Source organism: Thermobia domestica, chromosome 15 (genome assembly GCF_964235325.1).
Source record: "Thermobia domestica chromosome 15, izTheDome1.hap1.1, whole genome shotgun sequence".
Taxonomy (NCBI): Eukaryota; Metazoa; Arthropoda; class Insecta; order Zygentoma; family Lepismatidae; genus Thermobia; species Thermobia domestica.
In genome coordinates this window covers 23,214,908-23,242,772 of record NC_137468.1, presented here as the reverse complement: position 1 = coordinate 23,242,772, position 27,865 = coordinate 23,214,908, and the positions used below count along the sequence as shown (strand labels likewise).

Genomic DNA, 27,865 nt, shown 5'->3' with positions numbered 1-27,865 from the left:
GTCCACTTTCTGTTAAATTTTCTCTTAAACGGAACGATTTGGAATTCAAACGGAATTCTAGAACGAATTAAATCTAAATTCCAAGATATTATTGTATATGGACTACAACGGTTATTTAGTTCTGCAATTGAAAGGATATAAAGCTGCGATGGCTCAGTAGTAAAACATTCACCTCTGAGGAGTGGAGGTCTTGGTTCGATCCCAGTTCTCACTAAGTAGGCTTTATGGTAGACAAACACTGTATCGTAGGTTTTCTCCAAGTTCTCCCGTTTCCTCCCACTTTCTTCATTCCACTATTTAATTCATTCTAATCACCACTGTCTTCTTTAACCTATCTGGCATAACCGTAGGACGTACTGAAGGAATTAATTTCATTTCAATTGAATAACTGTCATTTTGTCTGTGTTTTACGATGCATAATGAAAAGAATAAAATGTTAGAAGAGTTTTCATATTTAACTAACTGCAGTGACTTGATAACCTATTAAGTTAATATGCGGAAAATAAAGACGATCATGCAATTCAGCACCGGGTACTGATGTTTCATCTTGTACTTTTCAAAATAACTTTCTCCACACAAATCAACGATCCTATGTATAAATCTTGCTAGTTGACATCCTTAATGTTTCATACACACAATCATGGGCTTCATTTAAAGACTGTTCTACAAATCAAACATCCATTGTGATGCAAATTCAATATTGTAAATACCTGAAAACCAATAGTTTTTTTTTTTCTCAATGTGAAGAGCCATTTTTGAATTCAAAAGACATAAATATTCACATATATACACCATAGTAAATACGACTAAGCCTGTACACTATGATTTAAATTCACAATAAATGTGAAAAATAGAACAAATTCTATATTAGAAAACTAGTCTATATAGTTATTTAATCTCTAACAAGGTACAAAAAGAAATCGATAGCAACTTGATCCTCTTATGTTTTCCAATAGGACAAAATATATTCATATGCATATTTATAACATGAGCATTATTGCACCTACACGTTACATAATCACAATAAATCTATATGTGTATATATATATTCATATACTTATATATAGTCAATTTATGTGCAAGCCAGCTTACACTGTGAAATTTGCCTCTCCTAGAGCAATTATATAGTAAAGACATTTTGATTTTCGTAAGATTCAAGTAAGCATTTTACGCTTATTTATTCGAAATATATCAGACACATTACTATTTTTTCTTTCTCTAAAAAGGTTATTAATACGAATAGAAAATTATAAGTAGGTTTTTGTACCCATACTATTTATATTAAATAATTTAAACTTTTTAATGCGTTAATTATGATAATTAGAATTCAATCAAGGCAGCTGGAAGGAAAAATAGACCTGGATAACCTCTTATTTGGTGTTCTTCAGTGCTATTCAACCGGGGTTACGCGAAGATGTTTCTGGATGTACGTAATGCTGCTTCTGGGAGTCTGCTGGAAATGTCTGTTGACAGTTCATTGCAAATGAAATTCGATAACTTCTCAATTTGTGACTTTTGGATTTATGCTCGAAAAGAGTACAATGAAATTGGTGACAGTGCTATTTCACAACTTCTTTACTTCCATCAACATATTTGTGTGAATAGGATTTCCCTGAATTAACATCAATAAAAACGAAGCACAGAAATTGCTTGAATTCAGAAGCAGCTCTGATTCTTGCACTCTCGAAGATTCGACCAAAAATCTGGGAGTTGGCGTTCCGCAAACAAGCTCAGTCATCTCATTAACATATCAGTTCTAAAGTCACTTTTAGTTTCTGAATTTTTAACATTGTCCTCAGTGTACGAACTATTTCTATCAGGGAGGATGAGGAGGAAATTCTCCTCAGTAGAACTGGATGTCTCACATATGTTTTGAAATTTCCCATGTTAATTTTTTCGGACGTGCACTTTATCCCCCTGTAAATAGTCTTTTAATTGGCACACTGATTGTCCTTTTGCTGGGTCTCTATTTGCCCCCTTGTTAATCAACAGAACATGTGCATTGAGTTTAATAAGTTAATTTCGATTTAATTTATTTTAAACAGCTTCAAGAGTACACGTTTGGATAGCAAACTGTGTCTAGGGGTACGCGAGACAAAAAGGTTGAATAGCAATGCTCTAGATTATATATATTTATATTGGGTGTTCTAAAAATGGCGCCCACGGACTACACAGCATTATTCTACAAGTCAAAATGAAGCGAAAAATATATATAATCGTACACCTTTCGGGCCCTTGTCTGGAGACACGAATTGTACTATGTGGCAAGGTCGCAGATAAAGAACCACAGAGAGAAGATAAACCAATCCATCAAATAATTACATCCATTCTTTCCTGATGGCAATTAAAGTCGATAAACGTTGACACTAGCACCATCTATTAACACAATAATCGATGTAAATACTTGATGAATTCGTAGAACAATGCAAATGGTTCCAAGTTAATCTACGACGCAACGTTGTCAGTGAAATTTTTGATTCCTCACAGCGGCTGAATAACGCCCCGAAGAATAATCCGTTATATAGTATTTTGATTTTATTTTGACCTGTACAATAGCGCTCTGTTGTCAGTTGGCGCCATTTTTAGAACACCTAATATATATATATATCTTTCAATACATTTATATTATTTTAGCAATCTTCAGCGCCTCTCTGTGATCAAATATTTCATTAACTTTTGAGAAATCTAATAATAATAATAATAATAATAATAATAATAATAATAATAATAATAATAATAATAATAATAATAATAATAATAATAATAATAATACCATTATCATTACCATCATCTTTCGTAGAACATTTTAACAATGGCTGGAAACGAAATAATCTATTCACAAAAAAGTTTCCTTATTTTAATTTTACATTGCATCATTTTATCATATTAATTATTTCATTTTAATTTATTATAACAAATCTAGTGCTGAATTTAAATAATCTTACTTGTGTGGGAAGTATTACATAAATCTTCAACACTATTCATCAACCCCCGCGAGAGCTTATGTGGTTAGGATCCTACGTTAAGCTATAGGTCCACATCTGATATAGCCTCAATGCTGGAAGGGATGCTAAACTCCACCTCAACCAACTAACAATTTACAAACGTCTTTCATTTATGTCTTTCATTCCTTTCTCCCCGATTCAAATCCGAACAACAAATATACCGTCAAGATTCTGTGACGATTAGGATAATATTATCGACTTATAGCATCTATAAATTTAATTACAATTGGTTGCTTTATTATTTGTGCACGCGGATAATGTAGACTTGAAATAAATTATCAAACGAAAATTTATACAACATGAAACTTTACATTAGCTACAGTGACGTCTCCCATTCAGAAAATACGTGCAAGGATACAAAGTCCTAGTCGAGTTGAGTTGATTATGAGTTTAACGCCCCTTTCAGCAGCGAGGCTATACGAGACGTGGACGTACAACTCAACGTAGAATCCGAACCACATGAGCTCCAGCCGGAATCGAACCCCAGTCTTCCACATCAAAGGTCCTAATCGAGAAGCTTGTGGGACAGTTTATTGGGCAGGCCAAGATTAAGATGAAAAGATAATATAAAGGCAAATCTTACGGGCAAAGATAGCAACAAGCTTGAAATTAAATTAGTTTGACCACTTCTCGTTTCTACGTCAATGTACCTTAGTGTTTTCTAACCTATAGACTTAATTAATTACAAATAAGGAGTAAACGACACAATAAAATGACTCCTTCGTGTTGTGTCTCGTTCATAATTACATAATGCATAAACATTATTATTTGACGCCCCATGATGTTGAGCCCGGTGCGGTCACTAGATCCTTCCGCCAGCCCTGATCTATAACTAATAATTTCTACAGATACTCTTTTATAGAATTTGAAGCAATCAACTTTTAATACTTTTAAATTAGGTCACGTCCCGAGTGGAACAGACCATCATTAATGTAAACACCCAAGTTAGGCGGGTGGAGGTGAATTAAGGTCCAGCAGACACACTCATACCTCACACATGAAATGTTGGAAAGAACCTGGCTAAATTGTATGTGACAAACTAAGTTCTATTAGTTTAGGATCCAACTGAATTAAGAGAAATATCTCTTCATCTGAACTCACATACTACACACGTTCCAGAGAATATTTTGCAGTCGCAATACGCAGGGGAAATATTAAAGCGCGCTAACGGTTTCGTGATGGCAAAAAATATTCACGAGAAAAGCGACCAACACAATGGACACACTAGTGTTCATCAATTCAACAGTGGCATTTTATTTTATCACAATTTTTTGGTAGCCGTTTCTTCATGTTCCCGTGTATCGGAAGGTCCAGCTGAGCTTGAGTTATTCTCTTGACTATCACTTCTTCTTAGTATTGCTCCTGTAGGTTGTGAGTTTTCCACGAGAGACGTTGCTTCAGATGATTCATGTTGGCTGCTTTGTAACTGTGTAGAAGATGTACTCGCTGACTCACGCTGTACTTGTGGAAAAGAACTTCCTTGACTAGGCTGCGCTTGTGGTAACGAACTTAGTTGTTCCTCTGAATCTGGTAAGGTGATCGCCACTGGCTGTGCAGATGCATTTGGTGGGGTAACGGTCACCTGTTGTAAAGATGGACCTGACAGATTAATTTGCACTTGACGAGGATATACTATTCCCTGTTGGACTGACGGCAAACCTGTTGTCAACTGTGATGTCGACAGGTACGCAGATTCTTGATTTGAAGGCAGTGACTGTTCCCTTATCACAGATTCATAGCTTGGTGGTGGACCGTATATGTAATAATAAGGGTAATCTGGATGGCTTGGGTCAAACGGCTCGTCAATGATTGCTTCAGTAGGTTGTGTTCGTGACGGGCTGTACAATGGCGGATTCCCGTCTGGGTGGAATGCTCCCGCTCCAGGACCTACAACAGCAATAGATGTATTGCAGCTTAAAGCCAATGATAGTACAACAAAATAAGTTTAAGAATATTCTCAAAGAAAGGATGAGACATCAACAAACTGAAAAGACTTTATAAGGAGTTTTCAGTGTTACTTTTCAAAAAATTATTTTGAATACGTTTTAACATATGTCAAAAAAATGTGAATAAAGCATAACGGAATAGTACATGCATCTAAACTTCAAACATTTATATACAATAGAAAGAATGCACTACTCAACATCAAAGTCTATTGTACATTTCGAAAGATTTATAATAAAATGTCAATGCACCTCAAAGAAGGCAGTAAGATAATTTTATACTGAATATGTAAGCTGATAAGTAAGTAAAGTGTTATGAAAACACATATTAAAAAAAAAGAAAAAAAAAAAAGGTTATGAACAATTTTTACTTGAATATTTATATACCTATACACAGGATGTTCCAAAACAACTGTGAGCCGCTTGTACTTCCGAACAATGCTGGAGGCGATCAGATAACGACGTAAGCATGTAATTCAAGTCATACAGCTGGCTGCGAGATAGTTTAGGTAAAAAAAAATTCTCGGTGCTACAGAAATTTAGTCAGACATAATTATTTTACGAGTAAGTTTGCAACAATTTATTCGTTATTGTTGTCATTATTACTACATTTCTGCTCCTTCTCGAAATTACAGCCTGCACTGTTGATACAGACGCGTCTCTTCTCGTCGTTCATGGCTAGCCACTGTGCGGGATTAGCACGGCTTATTCGCAACCTTTGACAAACCTTTTATGCAAACGAAATATTACTTTTGCACTTAAACGTTCTTCTTTATAAGTATCCTTCATCTCATCCACAGTGTCGAGACTGATGTGCCGCGTCAAACACAACAGCGAATCTCACAACCTTGCTTCACTTTTATATGCATACTCAAAACTCGAAAAACCTGGCGTGGAAATCAACACACTTTTTTCGGCACGGCTGCTGAAACATAATTAATTTCACAAGTAGACAAGTGAACAAACCAAGTTGGATGCATTGTTATGGTTGCACAATGATGTGTCGGGTCGCCTCATAGAATTTTTTGTAAATATGAGCGCCATTAACAGCCTTTGTATTTCCTACTTACAAGTTTCTAGTCTATTACTTACTTCATCACCTTAGTTCATGGATATCTACTATATCCACTGACTGTGTTTCCGAAAATTCGGAGGTAGAATAAATAACCAAATAAAAAAAATGTATTTGTAATGTACATTCGGTAACATTTTTTAATTGTGTTCAATTTTTTATATTAGAACAATTGCCGAAAATTAGGATCACACACAGTGTTTGCTTATATGACACTTTTTAGTTCCTTTTAGTATGTAATAATGTACTACTTTATATATAAACAAACGCATTTTTTACAATACGACGAACGGACATAGGCACTAACATTGATAACATTGAGGTTTTTAACCCATAACTATAGCTGACGAAACTACATCTTTCTATTGTTAATGGTATCTCCGGAATTACAACTTTCATTAATTACGAATGGAAAATATAATATAATGGTGAAAAGCAGTTGAGAATTTTTAGATGGCCGTAGGACAACCAGAACACAGGCTTTTTAAAAAATATATACAGTATACATTTTAAAAACAGCTGTCTGAGCAAGTTACAAGTCGTACGGATGTTGAATGCTTGTCTGGGGTATGGTATCCCACGCTCACTGTAGCTTTTGTCGTAGGAGGACGATAGAAACCTGCTTGCGGTCAGACCCAGTCCCACCACGTCCAACATGTGCTGAATAGGGATTAGGTCTAGGACCTAGCAGGTCAGGGTAAAAGCATATACAAAATACAGTATGCTGGGTTTCCTTAGTGGTGTGCAGACCTGGAAGGTTATCCTGCTGGAAGCTAAGGTTCCATACTGTTCACATTAAGGTCAACGGACACGATTGAAGATGTCACGAATGTATGACGGACTAGTTATACTCAATTGAATGAAAACCAAAGGTGAATGTGATGTGCAGTCCTATACCAGAATGTTATGAATGAATCCTGTATGGCGAGTGCGAACTACGTTGAGTTTTCTTGCTCACTTACACATCACTTTTTTCCTTCTACTCTCGTTCCAATGAGGGTTTGAAGTTCACTCAGTCTTTTTTATAATAAGTTCCTGGGGAAGTAAGCACACCGCAGAGTTTTGCTGCCTTCGTCACATCCATGAGTGCAGAAGTAAATAAGTATGGAGTCTTTATTTCCATACACAGATCCTGGGCCTTTGTGGTCAGTCTCGAAATTGACGCAACTTCACTTCAGAAATCTGGCCTGTGTGTTTGCCTATTTTAGTGGAGAAACGAGTTGGATTGGCTTTTATTACGTTAATATAAAAGGAAAAAATATAAATTTAAACGTTAACATTTAATTGATATGATGAAATAATCAAAATTTACCTTTCCAGATCCTATGTAAAACCACTCTATCCCCTGCAGGATTATAAGTGACCCTAGCTATGTGAGGAACTCTTGATCGGAGAAGATTTCTTGTTCGACGAGTAGCAGGTTCAGGTACTGCAGTCAAAGAATCCCGATATCTAGCCTGGAGCCAATAGCGGTACCACCATCCTCCTCCCGAGCACAACAGAAACATAAACAGAACAAGTAACCTAAAAAAAGTAATAGATCATGTTAACCTCATGTATAATTCTACATATGAGACATTCCATGTTAGATTTTTTTTTTAAATCACACCATTTAGGATTTTCATTAGATTTAGTATGAAAGACATGACGAGGTACGTAATCCTGCCAATTTTCAGTTTTATTTCGAAAATTGGTCAAAATACATACAAGACAAACCAAAATTCTGAAAAATATCACGCTTACATAATTACAAATAGTTGTAACGTCTTCCTTAATTGGAGTACAGCAAAAATTCAAACACAGGGTGGCCCAAAAGTAGATATACAGTCACATATTGATCGGCCCATGGCATTTTGTATAATTTACTTATTGTTATCCATACAGGTTTGAATTAGTTTAGTTTATGATTTGTTTTTAATTACCGTATTTCTTCAAATATAAGGCGCACCTTTTTGTCAGCTTTTAGACGTCCAAAATTCAGGTGCGCCTTGGATTTGATGTATACACTGCAATATAAATATTTATTCATTGCACGTAGGTTACAACATAGAATCTACTGCAGTCTTTAATAGTGGTAGTTATAACTAATTTGTTTAAAATTGGCTGTATTACAATGACAGACGCACAAAGATGTAATCACTCACGAACAATGAACATTTCGTTTTACTGATAAGAAAATTATTATCGAAATTACTCCCATTTGTACATTATTTCTGCGCCTTAGATTCGAAGCTTTTTTAAAATGAGTTTAAATGAGGTGAAATTTCAGGTGCACCTTAGATTCGATGGCGCCTTATATTCGAAGAAATACGGTACTTTTCACTCGTATATTGAACTCGGAATAGACTGAAGCAAATAAATTCATTATATTAGTAAACTAAAATGTCATACTTGATCAATACAGAGCTGTATACCTACTTTTGGACCATTCTGTATTATCGAAAAGTTAACGAATACATTAAAAGTTAATCATTCTAGCAATACCCTACATGACATTCGTACGATACATTACAGTTCAAGGTCGCACATTATAACCTTTGATCTTGAATAGCTCTAAACACGCAATCGCACAAATTATGAAATATATATATTATTCCCCAACATACTTCTACCCGTGTACTAAATATTACGCTGACACTGCAATGGTAAGGCAGTGCAGCGTGAACTGGAATGACATGCTGCACACTGTTACAGTGAGGTATGAATTGTAATGGGTGATTTACACAGTGATATTGTTTCCTAGATGCATATGTAATTGTCCAATATATATTACAGCTTATACCAGTGGTTCAAATTATATTTGCTGACACATAATATTGCAATACTTCGGCTTCATATTTAAAAGAAAATAACTTCGTAACTTGGATAATGATCAGATTACAAACCTCAGGAAAGAGATGCCATCATGACAGTGATCACCTCTATTTGTCTTGGATTCAAAAAATATGTTCTACCTGTTGCTGTTCCTTGGTCATCGCTGTTCCTAGGTATTTATTTTGTTCGCATTTAACATATCTGGTTTTTGTAGGTATGTGAATGACTATGATGATCCATGTGGATGAAAAAGAAGAAAAAAAGAAAAAAACTTACCTTATCTCATACTGTATGATTATTCACATCCAAAACATATCCAACCTACCATTGTTTATCATACACAACAGCAACGTAGCCACTAATATTCTCGATATTCAGTTCTAATGTGTTTAGCAACACTGACTCAACCTCGTATTTGGCTGAGTTTGAATACAATCTGGTTTTCACTGGAACTATATACAGTGAATTTTGAGTACCCGGAATTGATAGAGTACTCCCTTAAGTTTCTCAAGTAACTCTCTGTGGTCTTCACATTTCTTGTCTATGCTGCATTTGAAATAGCAAACCCAATCATACAGCAATCACGGTGTCATAATTTGGTCATTCAATAAACACTGAAGCTTTTTACAACATCGAATGGCCCCCTGCCATGTGAAGCGAAAACTGAATGCCAATCAGCTGTGATACCAAGATCTACATCGTGACAACACAAATTGATAAAATTCTTCCTTTCTTAATATTGTAAAGCTGCACCATCTGAGAAGTAATAAATATGTACTAGTTTGTTGCCAAAACGTGACGATAAAAAGTGCATCAATTGGTTCTGGAAAAGGCAAGCATGACGATGTAATGGTGGAGACATTCTGAGATGACAATGAAAGAAATATGATCTAACTGAAGTGTGTTTGAATTTCTAGTATATCACAAACTGATGAACAGCAGTTTGGGTATTGTTCCAATGGTATCCTTGGACTGCTTCCTCCAGTATAATGGAATAATTCTAGGCAGAATCGCATACCACTATGCACTGATTATCATTAAGATTTTCTTTCAGATTTGAAATAAAGCACACCTGCTGAGTAGTTGTGGTAAAAATTATTTCAATTTTGGTTCGACAGTTTGATAGTGTATATATAATTACATCAATTCGATTGTCGTTGAAGAGGCTATATTTGTTCCAGTGTGATATCCCAAGATACGAATCACATCTGGAAAAGAAACATTCTTAAAAAGAGGATTAGAAATCAGTTTTGCAAGGCAATGTTTCTATAATCTAACTGTTAATTCATCATTACGAGTGGGCACAGTGTGTTCGACTTGCACCAGCCAGTACACAATTCTTCGGATGCAACTCATAGAACTTTGAAAACCCTATATAGACATTGGGATTCTTATATTCAAATTCTTGAAATATTTCTTTTAGCTTGCCTAAAACTACACGTTTGCTGATTCAATCACTCTGTAACATTTTTTCCCCCTGGTAAACAACAGCTCACGCCAAAGGTAGTAAGCAATGCAATAATCTTTTCAACTGTACTCTCACTGAGAATATTCCAAGGACTATCGGGATCATAATGCAAATAAATAAATTCTAATAACCTGACAATATGGCATAATTCTGGAGTGTTCTAAAAATGTCGCCCACGGACAACATAGCGGTATTCTTTAGGCCAAAATAAAACGAAAATGCTATATAGTGGTATACCCTCCGGGGCCTCCTTCAGCCGCTACAAAGAATCAAAATTTTGCTAAGTGGCAACATCGCAGATAACATGGAGCCATCAGCATTGCCCTACGAATCCACCAAGCAGTTACACATCAATTGTTACACTGGTGTCCCCGTAATGCTACCGTCAACGCCTATCGATTTTAACTGCTATCTGGAATGAATTGATTTAAATATTTGATGGATCGGTAGATCTACTCTATGGTTATTTATCTGCGACGTTGCCACATAGTGCAATTCGGATCTCTAAACGAGGACCCGAAAGATATAAATTTTATACATTTTCGCTTTAATTTTACCTGCAGAGTAGCACTCTGTTGTACCTTGTACGTGGGCACCATTTTTAGAACATCCAATATATATCATCGTATATTATCAATTTTTAAGTTAAAAAAAATCGTCGATTTTTTCAAAAACTACACATAAGAATTCATACTCACTATTACCAGTTTGTTCTGCTCAGTGACAAATACTGATTCTTTGGATATTTTTTTTCCGTTACACGCTAACAATATTGTAGAGTTATTTTATTTAAAAAATCTAAACAATATGTATTATATACATACCAGTAATACCATAGTTGGTAGAAATGGAAAACTGGAGACACACAACACCCTAAACTGCAACAGAATTCGTTCCGAGGACAACTGAAACGATACAACATTAAAACATTTTATAACTATTTCGACCATAAGTACCTTTATCAAGCATCGCAAGAAATGACAAAAGAAACAGTAGTTCCTTCATTCAATAAGCTACAGAATAAAATGAGATTATGGTATACAGGACTACAGTTCATCCCATGATTATCTTAATTTCTAATTCAGCTTTGCATATAAACCTGAAGACGCGGAATCCAATGGCACTACTTTAAGCATTTCTGTCCATTGGGTCATGAGAAAAATAACCTCAAAGTTATGAGATTAATTTGCTTATATCTCAAATAACAGCTGTTATATTAATAACAGTTTTATTTTGTTTTTTCAAAACACAGGATGTACATAAAAACAGCTCCTGATTTGAAAGGGCATAACTTTAATAACAAAAGTACTATTTTGCTCAAACTTTTGCAGTAGTTACATGAACTCAAAAACTTTTTGGTGGTGTTGATTGGAATTACAAATATGCGATGTGTGCGCCATCTGAAATGAAATAGAGGCTTTCAGGTTTTGCGTCCCAAAGTTATGCCGGCTAGGCTAAAAGAGACGTTGATGATAAGAAATGAATGCAATAATGGAATGAATAAAGTGGAAGAAACCCCGAAAAACCTACGAACACGGTGATTGTCCACCACAAAGCCCACTTGACGCAACCTGGGATCGAACCAAAGGTGAACGATTTACCACTGAGCCGTCGTTTTCCGCACCCCCAAGTGCGCGCCATCTGTTACGCAGGAACCATCGGGACGAGAATCCAGCTCTAGTCAAATCTTGCGAAGCGTAATGGATGTAATGGAGCCTTCAGCTGCACTAATGCGCTCCTTCAGGCCGCTTCTCAGGTCACTCAAGGCTCTGGGTAATATAGTTCCATAAACCAAATTTTCAGGAACGCATTAGTGTAGATTGAGGTGAGGCACATTTCTTTTCAGCATGGCAACTAATATTTAAAACCATGCCCTTATATTTCTCTTTTTTGTTTGTTTGTTTTATTTTCCTTTATTTATCCTTTTAATACGAGACGTAAGTAAGTATCGGAAGTGCGTGACGGACGTGTGTCGCGTCGCTCCGCGGAAAGTATTCGGGAAAATGGTTTGCAGGTTGAGCAGGAGATATACCGCTTACCTGCGTGTGCGTTAAATTCATTGAAACAACTGTGTGAAAACAGATTTTGGAAATTTTAAAAATAACGGAGATTTTAACTAAAATATCTAGTGGTTTTTACAGAATTATAGTGCAATTTTGAGTGCTAATACGAAGACGTGGAATCTTGAGGACAAAAAAGTAAATACCGCAACGTTGCAACTTTACGAGGAAGTTAAAGTGCGAACGAACTGTGAAAGTGTGAGTGTCCGTGTGGAAGACTAAAGTCCTTTTCCCGCGGTTGTAAAAGTGCGTACTACAAATTATACCTTATTGTAGCCGTAGTAAACAATAGTAGAAACACGTGCTTCTCTTAGTAAATACGTTTGAGTGAAAAATAAGAGTTGCGTGATAGTGAGTAGAGTGCATACTAAAAATAGTACAGTAGTTTTTTTTTTTTTTTTTTTTTTTTTTTTTAGTAACAGTACTAAAATACGTAATTATAGTGCTTACTGACAGAAGAAAGAAACATCACGAGCTGAAACACATGGTAAGTACATACATTTCTCGCACTAGTGTAGCTATAAATGTTATTAAACTGGTTACCATTCACAAGAATTGGCTGGAACTGGATTATTGTCTCAATAGTTTCCGCGTAACAGATGGCGCCCACATCGCGGGTTTGTAATTCCAAGCAAAAGCCAAACCAAGTTGTGTAACAATTTTTTTTTATTTTTATTTTGTTTTATTTTATTTATTTATTTATTTTAGTTTATGTAACTACCGCGAAAGTTTGAGGAGAATAGTACTTTTGGGATTAAAGTTATATCCTTTTCAAATCAGGAACTGATTTTGTACTCACCCTGTATTATGTAATAGCTAAATACAGTTATTATATAGTTATTTTTTTTTTTTAATTTGAACATCATTTTTAAAATTATCTAAGTAATGGAGCGGAAGTTTAATAAGAAAAAATGTTTGTATATGTTTAAGTAACGTTATAGTATATTTCAGGAATTCCTACTTTATTATCTGAGATCCGACTCGAAGCAAGGAATTCAAGTTATATGTTCAGTTAAAAATTGTTTGTCGTCGCGAATCATGACGAGGAACTGAAGCTTAAAATGCATCAAACGAATAAACATGTCTGGTTGCGAAACAGTCGCTTACTTTAAGGGAAGAACGCCGGAAGTATTGAGAATAAAATCCCGAGACAAATATTCGGACCCAAGAGGAACGGGAATGGGAAATGGTGGAAAATTCATAACAAGGAACTGGATAATTTGAACGTTTACCAAACATTGTTAATGTCAGCAAGTCTAGGAGGCTTAGGTGGACAGCTTATATAGCCAGAATGAAAGAAAGTAGGAACACTTTCAAAGTCTTAACTGGAAGACCAATCGGAAAACCTAGAAGTAAATGGGAGGACAATATTAAGATAAATCTCGCAGAAACAGGAATACAAAGTAAAAACTGGATCCAGCTGGCTAAGAACAGAAGTCAATGGAGAGCTTTTGTGAACGCGGCATTGAACCTCCGGGTTCCATAGGCCATACAGTTAGTTAGTTATTTAGTTAGATATGATCAAAGATGACTTTGATATCATTTTAGATAATTTTCCTCGCGATTACATAGACGGATATGCATGGCAATAGTTTCATTGGATTCCATGTCCTCAGATTAGTATAGAAAATGCAATTAGAAATGTATCTAAGCATGGCATTTTTTTTTTTACATTGGGATAAGCGGCAGTTCTTTGTTATCAAATTAAGGATTTGCGGTTTAACGAAAAATGCACAAAACATAGTAACCATTTATCACAAATAAACATGCATACATTGGATCAGTTTAAGCAGTTCAATACTTTGAATTTCGCATGAACACAATATAAAAAAAGATTAAAGATATCCAGGTCCTAGAAATATACTAACATAACAGAGAAAACTAGTATTTAAGGAATAAAAATTTCAACGCTTACACAGGTCACATTCAGGACAGAATTTAGAGTAGAGCAAGCCCCAGCAACATACAAAAAAACTCTGAATAACGGACACCAATGGGACATGAATTTTTGTCCGTTACTGAAAGGTGCCCGTTACAGAGAGGTTACAGAAATTTAGTTTCTCACAACGGTAATTGTATGCAGTAATATACAGTAAATACATTATGTATAAGCGTAAATAGGTACAATTCAATATGAAAATACTTTATTTAGTACACATTTGAATTACTAGAAAGGATGGAGAAATACATTTCTGTTACATAATATTAATTAGGGAATAATTAATTAAGGAAAGCGTTTTTCATTTATTTGAAATTCTCAGAACCTTGTCAAAAGATCCGTTAGGAAACAACTAACCGGCTGGGAAGGGAAGATCTTTCGCATAGAATTCTTGACCATACGACTAAGCCTGCATGAGTGTTATTGCCTATTGAAGGTTTTCTAGAATTTCTATCTGAAAGCAGTTTATTGGGGGCAGAAAAGAGAAGAATTTCCAGTTTAGCTTGAAGCTGTTCTCTTTGATGGTTCACTAGGTCTAGATTCATGTTAGACACACTTGTGGAGAAGACTTTTCTGTATACTATACTATATCGCAGAATCAAGAATAATTCCTGTCCGTTATGAAGAGGCTATTAAAACGTTTTTGAAAAAAAAAAAAGGACTGTCTGTGTCCGTAAAAGGGAGGGTTTTGTACCGTAAGAGAACATATATTTTGCCGGGACAAAAAGATCTATCCGTATTATAGAGGTGTCCGTCAAGGGAGGTTTCACTGTTGTATATTACATCATCAATTAAAATTAAAATATTAGTGAAAGGAATAAATGACCGAATTTTTGCACACCAAATCCTTTTTTAGGTGCGAATTCAACGATATACAAAGCGTGAAAAAATGGATGACTGAACCAGGACTCGAATCCGGGATTTTCAGCGTACTGTGCCGATGCGTTAATCACTACACTTCCCAGAACAGCCATACATCTCTCTCTTGATGTTGACGCTCTTTATGAATATGGATATTGGATTGTCAAAGCACAACAGCTGAGTTGTGGTACAAGCCATGCAATCTAAGTAAAGAGCACTGACTTCAAGAGTAGAGGGTGTATGGCTGTCTAGGAAGCAGACTGGGTAGCATAGTGGCTAACGCATCAGCACAGTACGCCGAAAATATCGGGTTCGGGTACCGGTCGTTATCCACTTTTTCATTCTTTGTATATTAAAAATAAAAATATTCTGCTAAAAATAATACCGAGTATCACACGAAGTTTCGATTTCGTCCGGTAGATGTCAACCGCCATCTAGCGAAATGATCTGTAACTTTTATCATTCTACAATTATACACCTTTGTTTCAACAGCAGAAAATGGGATATGGATATTCACAGTTAAAGTCACCGTTACCCTCGAAGATGATAATGGACTGATTTCATTAAGGAGCTCGGCCGAGATAATTGCCCTAGCCACCTATTGCAAAGAACAAATTCCAAAGATTCGCTTTCGTAACTAGAAGCGATATTTAGCGAGTCATCTTGAGATTCACAAACTTCCTTTTAGTACTTTGCAGTCATGTTTACAATTACGTGTACATAATAGGCTAAGAATTTGCTATTAAAGAAGTTTTCGTTGTTTACATCCATATTAATAAACACAGTACTCGCAATGGAACATTCTATAGTCAAAATTTTCCGAAAAAAAAAAAAAAAAAACAATAGTTGAGGACTATTTCCATGGTACAAAAATGGGATGCAAAGGGTTAATATTTCATCTCGTTATATTTTCGAGTTAGCTTTGGACAGACATGTCCACTCTCCTCTGTCGTTGGAAAGTAAAAAATCCACTGTTGCTATACTGAGAATCTGTCTTTCACAAAGTGTTCATGAGTTTATTGATATTAGAAGACACAGTGATACTTCGTGCTTGTTACTAAGTTAGGTACATAGTTGAGTTGATTGAACATGGATATTCTATAAAATATAATCTTTAGTTTAACGTCGCACGGTAATGGCCTTTAACCTAAAGGAGATGGATGCTTAATGAAAGTGAAATATTGCGAAAGAATTAGCAGAATTAGAATTTGGCAGGAAACTGGAGAACCCCGAGAAAATCCAAAAACTTTTTTTTTAAATCAAAAGATCCAATATATTTCAATCAAAAATTTTCCTTGTACGCCTTATATCTGAAGAACTACATATAGTGTAGCCAAACCCAATCACTTAACTCAGTATAATGTGCTTATTCCGTAGAAAATACGAAAACTCGATTTAGGGGCCGTTCAAAAATTTTGTGGCCCTTGATCCCAAAACTAATTACAGGCCAAGATTGCAATCTTTTGATGCATTTTTTTAATCAGTCCTAAAATTTTTGGCCAAGATCGCAATCTTTTGATCCATTTTTTTGATCATTCCTAAAATTCTTGGTCTTTTTGTGAATGGTCAAAAGAGTTTAAGTAAAAAATATTACTTTTTCAGGAAAGCCAAAACATATTTTAAAATCAAACAGAAAATATGACTTAAGGTACATTGATCATTTTATATGTTATTACTTGTACTGCGCCTAGAAGAAATAAAACGATCGATGTTCCTTAAATCACATTTAGAGCTGTCATATGATTTCAATGGATTAAGACCTTTCTTCATTTCCATATCTTCATAGTGCAACATGCAGAGCAAACCCACGCCGGCAGACACTGGTTTCTCTGGTATACGTAGAGTATCACTTTCCTGTAATTGTTTAAACTAGTTCTTTTCCACTCTTTAACTTTCATCTGTGAACAATGAAATGACATACACACCACATACAAAAATCATGAATTACAAAAATATAGAAAAAGAATAGCAATAATTACAAAATATACACATACACTATCATACACGAACATTTCCAAAAATACAAAACAACTGCGAAGCAAATTTGAACACTGCAAGCAACATTCATGCATAAGAAAATTCGTTTTATGATTTTCATTTCAGTGGCATCATGCTGCGCGAACTTCATTTTACACTCGCTTTCAGAACCAATAATCACAACATATTCTACTCACTCGTAATATCCGGTCTTTCCGTTCTCTTCGTACGCACAATATTTTCCCTCAACCTGCAAGTTATAAACAGAATTTACAAACACAGTCTCACTAAAAATTCCTATCACCTATTATGTAAACCACGAGAATAATTATTTTAAAAAAAGAACGTGAGTTTTGAAGAATATTTTAAAAACTTTTACAGGGGGAGTCATTTCTTAGTTTTTCAGCCAGTAACATGTTATAAAGTTCACACGCTATAGTATAAACATAGAAATAGTGTGACTGTCTACATCATCTATATGGGAAATTATTGTGTTTTTTCTTTCCGAAATGAACTGGAATTATAATGACGGGAAATTATGTTTTTTCGCTCTCAAATGAATTTACGAATCAAATTACAAATTAGTACTACAGCTTTTTTTATTTATTTTTTTAAAGCTCTTTGGAAAGTTAACATTTGCACCTTTATGGAAAGCTTATGAAATAAAATAGTCATTTTAGCAATTTGTGTATCAATTGTCTGAATATTTTTCTGAGTTATTTCCTTTGATATGAAGACTTTCTTAAAAACATCATAATACGATTTGAGATATATGGCTTATTCTATTATTTTCAGTAGTACTTCATTCGTCAGCTATTTATAGGGATAAATTTGTTCCAAAGTAGCTATAGAATAACCCCTTTCAAGGAACAGGTCAAATTACCAGACGCATTGTATATTATATATATACACAACAGGGCTGATAAGTTTTCCAGCCTGACCCCCGATTATGCCATCCTGAAATTATTCATTGCATTTGAAATATTGATCTTTTGTAAGTTTAAGTGCCAACTGTGATGATCGTAGCATTGAGCCCTGACGGCTTTTTTTATTTACAGGTCATTGATTGAACCATGGCACAACCAAAGTGGAATTCACCAAGGAGTTGAGAGGTGTCATAAAGTTTTTCTTCCTGCAACAGAAGTCATCGAAGGAAATCCATGGTTACACGCTAGACTGATTGAGTGTACATTACCCTTCATACTCCACTGTGATGAAATGGTGCTCATATTTTAAGTGTGGTGATTTTCCAACAGAAAAAGTTGGAGAAATGTGTGGAAGACCAGTGTCAGTGTCAACTCTGGAAAAAATGGATCTGGTTCATGAACTGATTTTGAGTAGCAGATAAATTTTACTTCAGGCTATAGCTGAGACCTTGCACATATCCAAAGAACATATCTGCTCAATAATCTATGATCAGTTGGACATTTACAAGTTTTCCGCCAAATGGGTGCCGAAACGTTTGAAAGCCGATGAGAAACGAAAATGTGTGACATCTTCTCAGTTGATATTAGAGTATTTTGCGAACTCTAAGGACGAATTTTTGTTGGTTTGTTACCCAAGTTTGTTTCACTACTTCGATCCAAACAGAGGTCATGCAAGCTGACACACTCACGATTTCCGAGGTCAAAGAATTCAAAGCAAAGGAATCAGCAATAATCTCGGATAAGGATGGTGTTTAGTTATTAGACTATCTTCCATAAGACAAACCATAACATCAGAGTATTACTGCAGTCTTCTGGCTAAGTTAAGAGAGCTATTTAAGAAAAGCGTTCGGGAAAGCTGAGGAGAGGTGTATTGTTTCTGCAGGACAAAGCTACCGTATACAAGGTTGGAAAAATAATGGATCTTCTGAGAAACCTAAGGTTTTATTACATTGACTCATCTTACTCGCCAGCCCTTGCGCCCTCTGATTATTATCTCCTTACAGCAGCTACCGAACAGTTTCTTGCAAACCAGGAGGGGTTATAGAAGTTGGAGTAACGATGTGTCAAGTGTGTTGACCTTCGGGTAGAATACGTTACATGGTCTGAAACTTTCGTGCCTGTGTCTGAAGTCCTTGCTTGGGCCAAGAACTTGTCATCCCCCTTCCCTCGTATATACAGGGTGTTGATGAACTATACCAACGAACTGGAAGAGATGATTGCTCACATTAAAATATGAGAAGTTCATACGGACCTGTGGGGAAAAGTACATAGCTTCAGCTAAGGCTGTCCAAAAGCGTGGAGTATCCAAATTGCAACAAATGTTATTTGTAACATGAGGAATAGTGGAGTGGCAATGCGTATCGGCGCAAAGGAAGTCACACATATGCTGTCCAAAAATGAGTATTTCAGCAATGTGCAATAGTATGCAAGGGATTTCCCATGGGAAATAATTTCCATATATGTTCTCAACAGAATTCCCAGATATGCTTGGACTTAAAAGTGAGTCCAAAGTGGCAAAAAAGAAGCCTTGGCAGCAGCGAACACGGAATGGGTTGGCGGGAAGTCGGAAATGTTAAGAACTGCTAGCTTCACGGTTCTTCGTCTTCGGAAGCATGCATGCTGTGATCTATTTTTTCACCCTTATACGAAAAACAGAAGAAACAACTAAACCTCATCGCAGCAAGCGTTCTTCCAAAGATGAGAAACCGTTGAGTTGGTGTCCCTAACACTTTCGACTTCCCGCTAACGAATTATGTGTTTTGGGAATTATGGCCTATGGGGAATCTCAGAACACCCATTACACATTGCTGAAACACGCATTTTCAAATAGTGTATGTGTGACTTCTTTTAAGTCGATACAGACCACCACACCATGGTTCTTCCTGTCTGAAAGAAATGCATGTTGCAGTTTATATTTTCTAAGGTTTTGGGCGGCCCTTGCTCTGGAACTATGCACTTATCCCTACAGGTCCGTATGAACGCTTTTTTCTTATTTTGATCTGAGGAATCACCTCTTTCAGTTTGTCGGTATAGTTCATTAACATCCTGTATATTCCTCTATGACATGAATTAAAGAATGTTAAGAAAATTGCGTAATTTTTAGATTTTTACTTGATCTTTTTCAATACAGATTGAAACTATGTTAGTGTAAATCACCAGCAGTCATTTGAATGTAGCATTGCAGTATGTGCCACATTTGGCACAAACTGTACTTATCTACGATACCAAGAGCACCAGTACCTCTGACAATGGACGAGATAGGCCACGACCAGAAGTTACTAATGAAAAACAGAGACGCAAAAAAGACCGAAATGCAGTAGAAAATCATTCCTGAAGTGCAGGAATTGTTCAGTTCATCTGTGCTTGAGCAAAGCAACAAACTTATTATTATTATTATTATATTGATTTAGAAAGATTCGTTCTCTGAAAGCAGATATTTGTTCATCTATTGATGCATTTTTCTCTCTTTTTCTTTCGTAAAATCCATGACAAAGCGCTGCAAAAGATGTGTTTATGTGTTTATTGCACAATGATTCAATATGCCACAAACACATTACGTCACTTGCAAATAATCACAACAAACTATTGTAAAATGAAGTAAATAGCATAGTTACAGTAGATATGTTCCACTTGGTCAGAAATTACCACTTCTTAAAAATAATAATAATAATAATAATAATAATAATAATAATAATAATAATAATAATAATAATAATAATCTGAATTTGTTGGCGTTGTGCAACAATATCAACTCCTTCCGGCACAGGAATGCTTTCCGCTCTCTCGATCACAGATCTGCCCGTAATGTAGTACAAGCAGTCAGAAACTGAGCAATTGGTTCCTTGTAAATGGGAAAACACGATCTTCGTTCGAAGATGGTGGGTACAATATGTACGCGTTAGAAACAAAATATCGGTATGCGCCAGAAATGACATAATATGCGCTACAGTCTATATAATACTGTAAAAAAAAAGGCTGTTAATCTATTTCTATTATTTTTAATAAAATACAATACACCTATAGGTTTAAAGAAATTGGAAAAGTGAAATTCAAGAACTCACCAACTCGAAATATTTACAAGTAAAAAGAAGGAATATAAGAATACTAAGATTGGTTTTCATCCTTTCTTTTTTTCCTCAAGACTTCTGCACCTGTACGGACGCCGATTCTCTGAAATTAAACAGAAAATGGTTTAGCCTCTGAAGCTAATATCATATTACATACACTCACAATTTTACTGAAGAGTCTCAAAATTATACAGCAACAGCTCATTTCATTCTACAGAAACAGGTATACCTACTTTATTAATTGACGAGAAAAAAAATCCTAAGTGCCTCTGATATCAAAACAAACCTTGTAAGTATAGGAATGAAACACCCAGCAGCCATTAAACCTTCCCAAATGCGTGACACGTTCAATTTCTCAAGAAAAAAGAAGAAGAAAAAGATATATATATATATATATATATATATATATATATATATATATTAGTTGACTATATATATTAGTCATTTGCTCTTTTGATAAAACTTCTTGCTAGTGTTAGATTTTATGTACAAAATTGTGCAGGTAGATTTGGTGTACATTTTAGAACGAACTGTCTTCTTCTTCTTTTTCTTTGTCTCTGCCTTTCCCATTGTTTATATAAGTTTTGCGTATCTATCTTTAAATCTTCTCCATTCTCTCCTCGCGTCCTTTATTTTCCATTTTTTCTCTCCCTCAAATTATCTTGTATCTTTGTATCTTATATCCTTCCATCTCATCTTAGGTCTTCCTCTCTTCCTTCTTTCTGGTATTTGAGGCCGCAGTGGCTCAGTGGTAGAGCGTTCACCTCTGGTGCACGGGGTCCTTGGTTCGTTCCCAGCTCGAGCCAAGTGAGCTTTGTGGTGTACAAACACCGTGTGCGTGGGTTTTCTCGGGGTTCTCCCGTTTCCTCCCACATTTTTCATTCCATCATTCCATTCATTTCTCGTCATCGCCGCTTCCTTTAGCCTAGCCAGCATAAGCGTGGGTCGTAAAACTTACAGATTTCATTTCATTTTTCTTTCTGGTATTTCCAGCTTTTCAATTCACTTTTCCACATGGTGGTTGTTTCTTCATTCTACGTGTCCCAACCATCTAAGCTTTCATTCTTGAAACGTTTTACTGAAGGGTTTCACCTTAACAGTGCTTCTTATATAATCGTTACTTATTCTATTCTTTCTCTCCACATCACACTTCTCTCCTAATATTCTTATCTCCGCCACTTCCATTTTCTTTCCTGGGCCCTCGAGATTGCCCAGGTTCCACTGATGTACACTCATGCCTAAAATGATTCTCGCATACCTATAACTGTCTTCTTGTAAGAATATAATTTGGTAATGATTTTCTAGGGTACTTTTAATATTGATACTATGTGTATAATCGGGAAATGTATATTTGTGGTAAATTTCATGGGAAAACAATTATAAATACGGAAATTAGAATGAGTAAAACAAAATGTTGCTAAATGGACAAGAAAGTTTTATTTTCGTTTTATTGTTTTTATTTACTGCTCTTTAAACATGAAATTTGCCACACATGTCTTTGCCGATTATACACATACTAACGTTATAAGAAATACCGGGCGAATTCGTTATCAAATTATATTCCTACAACACATTATAGACATGAGACAATAATTTTGGATATGAGTGTACATCATTGCGAACTCATTGTAAATTTGATTGATTGATTGATTGATTAAGAGGTTTAATGAGGACGTCAACATCATGGTTATTTGCCCCGTCCCGAATTGCTAAATTTGAAAAGCCTACTTGTTTTATTGAAGTTTAGTGTCTCCTTACAGAACCGAGGCTTTATGAGGTATGGGCCTATAGTTAAGGTAGAATCCTAACTACCATAATATGCTTAATGCTCTCCCACAGGGAATCGAACTCGGGAACCTGTGTACCAAAGGCATGCGCTATTATTTCTTTTATCTTCGTTTTCAAACGTAAAAGTGTTTCAATTGGCTAGATTTACCATCCCTTCTCATTACCGGCGCTGTATAAGACGGAGTCTATTATTTAAACTTTGTTACTTTACTATGATGGGGCTGATACATATGTTCTTCACAATTCTTGAAGCAAATAATGTATTAGTGAGTTCTTCTGATACAAAGATCACGTCCATTTCGTTTGTTCAAGCTTGGCGTTCATAAAAGTTTAGTACATTTCTCCACAAATGACATCCAACACACGGGAGAACTTCCTTAACGAGCAATAACTTTCCTATTAGTTTAATGTTCCAAGATTATGCACCGACGCTAAGGGAAACTGTAACGATGAGGTGGATGATAATGACGAAAGTGGGAGAGAACTGGAGAACCCCGAGAAAACCCACGAACACGGTGTTTGTTCACCACAAAGCTCACTTGAAGCTGGGATGTAACATTTTCGTCTAAGCAACATATAATATTTTTGGAATAATAACAATTTGTACTATTTAAAGAAGAATCGTGATGAATGTCATATAAAAATCTCATTAGGTTAAAGCAACAAAACCAAAATTATCTATGTTCTGCAAGCCAAACACATGCCTCAGAATAAAAACTATCAAGACTCAGATACTACACAAAAATTCATCAGACCACAAGGAGACCTGGCAACACAAACAACTGAAAAAATATTTCTATCTATCTAGATAACAGAAGAAACATTCAAAAACAGTTAATAGGGCTACTTCGTAATAAGTTAGCTAAGTATTCCACTGTATAATGGAGCTCCTTCGTGGCTAAGCGGTTAGCGTACGCGCCTCTGGCGTGGGAGACCCGGGTTCGATTTCCGACGGGAGCTCATGTGGTTCGGATTCCACGTTAATCAGTAGGTCCATGTCTCATATAGACTCGCTACTGAACGGGACGTTAAACTCAACATCAAATCAACTATATAATGTAACCATTTATATGTTTTGAAACACACTACAGCAAATTCAAGAAGTGTGTATTCAGCTACGTTTAATGTTCGATTATGATTATGACAATAACTTCACAAGCTGCCTGTTAAAAATGAGCAAGATTTCTACAAACTGGCTCGAAATTATACAAGTTTTCATAAAAATATTCCGCACAAATTTTTCACATTAACAATGTCCGGTGAATGTCGCTAATATCTATTAGTATTAGGTATTTTCAATTAGCACCTACCTTCATAGTTTGTATAAATCGGACACAAACTTCAAAAAATTGCGCACATTGTCGTCTCGCACCGAACATCTGAATAAGTATTCTGCCAAATAATCCTTCATATACTCCTTCCCAAATACAGGCACGGAGAACTTCGTCTAAAAAGGCTGTCCCCCACATCCCTTATCTAAACATTGACTTTCTTTGTATTGCAATTATTTTTTAACAATGAAACTGCGCCAATTCCAATTAGAATTGGCGGATCCGATCCACAAGAGAATCAAGGCTACTTTTGGTCAAGATCTCTATATGAAGCTTCTTTCAGAGCATAAAAGACATATGTTCAGATACTGTAAATATCTCTTATAATGTCAAGACAATGTTGACTTTTCCAAGTACATAAGCATATAGTTTGGTAATTCGACTTGATTCCCTTCTGCTCTGGACACTCTAATTATTTATTCTACACTACTATGTGAACCATAAAAGGTTTGTTATGAGTAAATTCTGACTATCACATACCTTCCTTTTTCCTTTAAAAATCGCAATCTTTCGTTTTTGTATCTGATCATGCTAACAGGGGGTCCCAGATTCCGATTTCCGGTGAGTCAAAATTTAAACATATTACGTTCGCTTAACTCCTGCCTTGAACTCCAACTAATGATCGAACTGCATGCAAGTTTCACGTCGAACGTCAAAACAGAGTAGCACAATACACTCGGTGTAAATTTCCCGAAATTCTGACGGTACTTTGGCCCATTGAAAGAAATGTCACGTGTAATATATGTGACGAAGTTATGACATTAATTTCTGACGCGAAGTGAACTTTTACATGAATTTTTCCGATATTGGCGCAAAGTGAAACTAGGAAGGATAAATGCTAGGTAAGCTCTAATGAGTGGTGGCTGTAGTTTCTAAGAAAATCTTCGTTCATGCGTATTCACACAATCCTTCGCGCTTGCTCCCTACGTATCCTCCCTCATGTGGGCCTACAATGAACAAGGGATATATACAATGATTCTTTACAGAAAATACCTAGCTCAGTATGGGGCATGATTTTCGTACGAGTAATCGTTTAATGGCATATCAATTTGCACACATTCGTTACTCGTATATCCACCATCGCTTTGCGCCTGCTTCCTACGAACGTACTCCCCTTGCAAGTCCATCAGCTTCGCTCTTTCCTGACAACTCTTGCTTGTAATGAACATCTAGCACAGGTTGGTACGTTTCTTAAACGAATGATCATTTTTATGGTATATCCGTTTGGGGAACGTTCTAGATTACTGGTCCCCCATGTAGGTTAGAAGCTGGGTGAGTTCCTTTCTGTACTAAAGTTTATAAGTTTATACATTTAATTTACACAGTATTGCCGAGCGAGCGTCAGCGAGTGAAGGCGGGTTAGAGCCCTGCAGGGCACGTTGTTTTCTTTCTTACTGCTCAGTGGGAACGGGGACCAGTAATCTAGAATCTTGCCATCAGTTTGCAAGCATATAGTCAACTGCACCAGAGAGGTACAAGGATTTATTTTAGATAGCCAAAACACGAATCATTTTTCAATTTTATGATAACCTATTATAAAGGTGCGACGTATTCTTTTTATTATGTTACGCCAATGTAATGAACGTTATTCAATTATACATGCAACATAATAAAACTGACACAGTCTACGGGTAACAAAACCTGACACACAGTTTATAGGTGACAATTTGTTAAAATTGTTCTGAAAAATAAATATGCAACATTATACGCGAGACTGTATTCCTTTTCTTGATTTTTTATTTTACTAAATTATTAGTTCAATGAAAATCCTACTTTCCAAATGTTCCCAGAATATATTTTTGAGTTTAAAATATATTATACTGCAGTTGAGGTTACAAGTTATCGACAACTTTTCAACGATATTGATAATTACTAAATTTTGATACAACAGTAATCTGTTACAATTATAATAGCTTGTGACTTACTCTTTGCTTAGTTGGTTAACATTATTCGTTTGTAGAAAATAATTTTCATTGCACTTCGATACTTTCCTGAACATCAAAACAAACTTCCTCTGCTGTCGTCTGTACGGTGAGCCAACAGTGTTCCCAACAGGGTATCACATTTCCCCTACCAGATCAAAGACAAAACCATCAGAACATCACGCCAGACAGGAGATAGGCAAAGGACAATATAATGACTCGTACTAAGGGAAACTTCGGCCTACTGGTATATTCACTATATAATTATATATACAGTAGATATAATTTTAAGTGATGTAATCTGAATTACTTATTTGTAACCGAAAGTCGAGAAATATATCGAACGATGCTGATTCGCCTTCATCTTCGATTGCCTTTACAGTCTCAGACGAGAGTAAAGGACTATAGAAGGAAAGACAAATGTCCCCTCTGCCCTCCTCAAGTGGCGTTAGAAATATGTATTTACATTATTCGATGAGTTGAGACAAAGGCTTCGTGTGGAGTATTGTACTGGATGGATGAGATACATGGACATTACGCAAAAATTATGAAAAACGACTGGAAGCTTTCGAAATGTGGGCGTGGAGAAGAATGGAAGGAATTAGCTGGTTCTAGCGAAAAACGAATGAGAGAGCATTAGAAATGGTTGGGAAAAAAGAACAATTGTAAATATTATTAAGAATAGGAAGAGAAACTGGTTGGGACATTGCCTAAGAAGGAAGTATATTATGAGGGACGTGGTAGATGTTATAGTGGCAGGAAAGAGAGGGACACGGTGAAGAAGACTACAATTAATGAACTGTATCAAAACGGAGCAATTGCACGTGAAGAAGAAGAGGTTAACGAAAGACCGTGAGACATGGAAGCTTCTCAGTTGCAGCAAGTGATCTGCCAAATAATGGCAGAATATCTATGATAATAAAGATTATTTTTTATTAGGTTATCATTCAGTTACAAGCGCAAACCTTCAAGTGCCTTTTTTTTTTTTTTTTTTTTGTCAGTCTTCCCATTTGATCCTCTTGAACATTCACCTTGTTCAGATTATCTATAATCCCATCAAATTGAACTTCGTGTGTGTGTGTGTGTGTGTGTGTGTGTGTGTGTGTAAGTGTGTGTTCAGCACTTTTGGTTGGCAGGAAGATGAAAATTTTCCCCGCTAATTACTATTTATCTCAGAAAACCCAAAACCCCTAACATGACATTAATATCGGTTATTTTGGACATAATCATGATTTTTTTTTTTTTTTTTTTTTTTTTTTTGCATCCGTTCATTTTAATACAGCAAAATTGAACATGCCAGTTTTAAATATATAGGCTACATAATCATATTTACATGTGTTATACTATAAGGATTATTCTAGATTCACTAATTTACCTTATTGTACATTTAATTTTATGCATACGAATTATTTTGAACATATTCTTGAACCGAGTAAAAGCATTGTTTTATCAAGTGATTAAAAAGTTTGATTCTAAAGCCTGACTTTTTATACATGATGGAAGTAGATTGTATAATAGAGTGCCTTTGGGTTAACTGATTTATTATGGACGTTGTTCTGTGTGTGTGTGTTCGAGTGAATGTCTTCTTTATTTCTTGTGTTGTATCTATGCATTTTTGTGTTGACAGGAAATCCACTACTATATTTTATCATATAGTGTATCTTAATGCTTCATTCAAATATATTGAAGGA

General features: G+C 35.7%; 1 protein-coding gene across 1 annotated transcript; it reads right to left on the bottom strand.

Annotated features, from left to right (window-relative positions):
• Positions 1 to 344: 344 nt before the first annotated feature.
• On the bottom strand, positions 345 to 26,489 carry LOC145672112 (uncharacterized). The gene is made up of 6 exons (XM_081741382.1): positions 26,178 to 26,489; positions 21,128 to 21,236; positions 17,337 to 17,389; positions 11,127 to 11,207; positions 7,333 to 7,544; positions 345 to 4,892 (listed from the first exon to the last, which is right to left on the bottom strand). The coding sequence occupies exons 2-6, from the start codon at positions 21,185 to 21,187 to the stop codon at positions 4,267 to 4,269; spliced, it is 1,032 nt and encodes a 343-aa protein (XP_081597508.1). The 5' UTR covers positions 21,188 to 21,236; positions 26,178 to 26,489; the 3' UTR covers positions 345 to 4,266.
• Between the last annotated feature and the right edge of the window lie 1,376 nt (positions 26,490 to 27,865).